Source organism: Vairimorpha ceranae, assembly GCF_000988165.1.
Source record: "Vairimorpha ceranae strain PA08 1199 chromosome Unknown NODE_353, whole genome shotgun sequence".
NCBI classification, from domain to species: Eukaryota; Fungi; Microsporidia; family Nosematidae; genus Vairimorpha; species Vairimorpha ceranae.
In genome coordinates this window covers 1-1,613 of record NW_020169648.1, presented here as the reverse complement: position 1 = coordinate 1,613, position 1,613 = coordinate 1, and the positions used below count along the sequence as shown (strand labels likewise).

The 1,613-nt window shown below is 26.5% G+C and overlaps 1 protein-coding gene across 1 annotated transcript; it reads right to left on the bottom strand.

Annotated features, from left to right (window-relative positions):
* Window positions 1–1,456: 1,456 nt before the first annotated feature.
* AAJ76_3530002 (hypothetical protein) lies at window positions 1,457–1,613 on the bottom strand (the record flags this gene model as incomplete). The annotated part of the gene is made up of 1 exon (XM_024475298.1): window positions 1,457–1,613. A coding segment is annotated over one exon (157 nt), but the record flags the coding sequence as incomplete, so codon positions are not given.

Here is a 1,613-nt window from a genome sequence, read left to right as displayed (position 1 = left end):
TTTTTTTAATATTTTAAAATAATAAGTTTTATTTTTTATTTCTAAAAGCGTAGCAAATAAACTAAATAAAAAAGTTAAACTTTATACAATATTAGTTTTAAAAATCTACACAACCATTTATAGGCCAAAAAGGAACAATAATAATAATTTATTGAAATTTTTTACAGATAAATTTCGATATTCTACACATACGTCAGATTCTTACACTTATCATAAAGTATCGATAATTTAATAACATTTAACATGAAAACAAAGAAACGAGTTTTTAAAAAAATAACAATTAATAAATTATAAAAGATTTGGTCTTAATAATAAAACATTTTTACATTAAATTTAGTAGTTTTATAGGATCAAGTCTTCAAAGTTTCCCGTTTGAAAAAAACAATTTTATAATTTAATGAAAGATAAAATTTTTTCAGCAGCATGCTGCTCTCTAAAGATTAATTCGAAAAAAATTGCCTTTCTTTAAGCTCTAATTACTCCATTTTTTACTTATATTTACACCTTAAGCTTATTTTATAAGATTCTACGTGCTGACTATTCATGCCAGCAATAGGATCTAAAAAATTGTATTTATGAAAAACAGTGTAATAATCATAATCATCTGAGTTAGATAAGCTTCTACAAGCTTTCCATTCATCAGAGCGTTATATACTTCCGGTCTTAACAATAGAATTTATTATAGGAATAAAAGTGCTTGGAGATCTAGATTCTAAAATAGTAGCATATCCTAATGCAGGTTTATATGATTGTTTACAACACAGAAACACCAACGGTCCTGTGAGGATTTACCTCTATGACCATTAACATCATAATTCAACTTGGTTTCATATATATGCCCAATAATATAAACAAATTTTAGTTTAATAGAATTGTCGGTGAAGAATAAAGCAATTCGTTCGATGTAAAGCTTTACAGCTTCTTTAGAAGTTTTCTCAATACCCGAATGTTCAATAATTTTAGAATAGTTATCACCATACGCATAGTGATAATTTGCTTTTAGTATTGTTTTAATATCATCTTTAAAAGAAAAAAGCCAAGAATCGAACTGCAAAGAGATAATTGTCCGATAGTAACAACAACCGTAAAAGCACGATCTCAATTCAAACTTATCAGAAATTTTGAATTATGACATGAGGAGCATACATTAACAAACTTACAGATCTGTTTATCTCCAATTAAATTCTATACAAACAATAAAGTTAAAAATTCGTTTTCATCTGCTATAATTATTAGATCTTATTCTTTTTCTCTCATCAATAAATTTAAGGATAAAAATTTAAAAAAATTAATTATACTGTATGTAAGAACCCCTGTTATTGAGGTTAAATTTTATAACAATATATAACATCCCGAACCAAGCAATTAGGCTTATATCTCTCTACAATTTTCTTATAGCTTTCAGATAATAATGTCTTTTCTTCATCAGTCTTTCATTCTTTAATCTTACCATATACTAATCTCCAGGATATCTCTCAACAACTTTCCTTTTGTCTATAACCCTTCCTTTAGTATACCTGCTACACTTAAGCAGATTTTCATTTTTAGAAATGGTCACCCTCCTACTTTTCTCAAATTTCTCGCAAAAACGATTCTCAAAATATTTGACACAT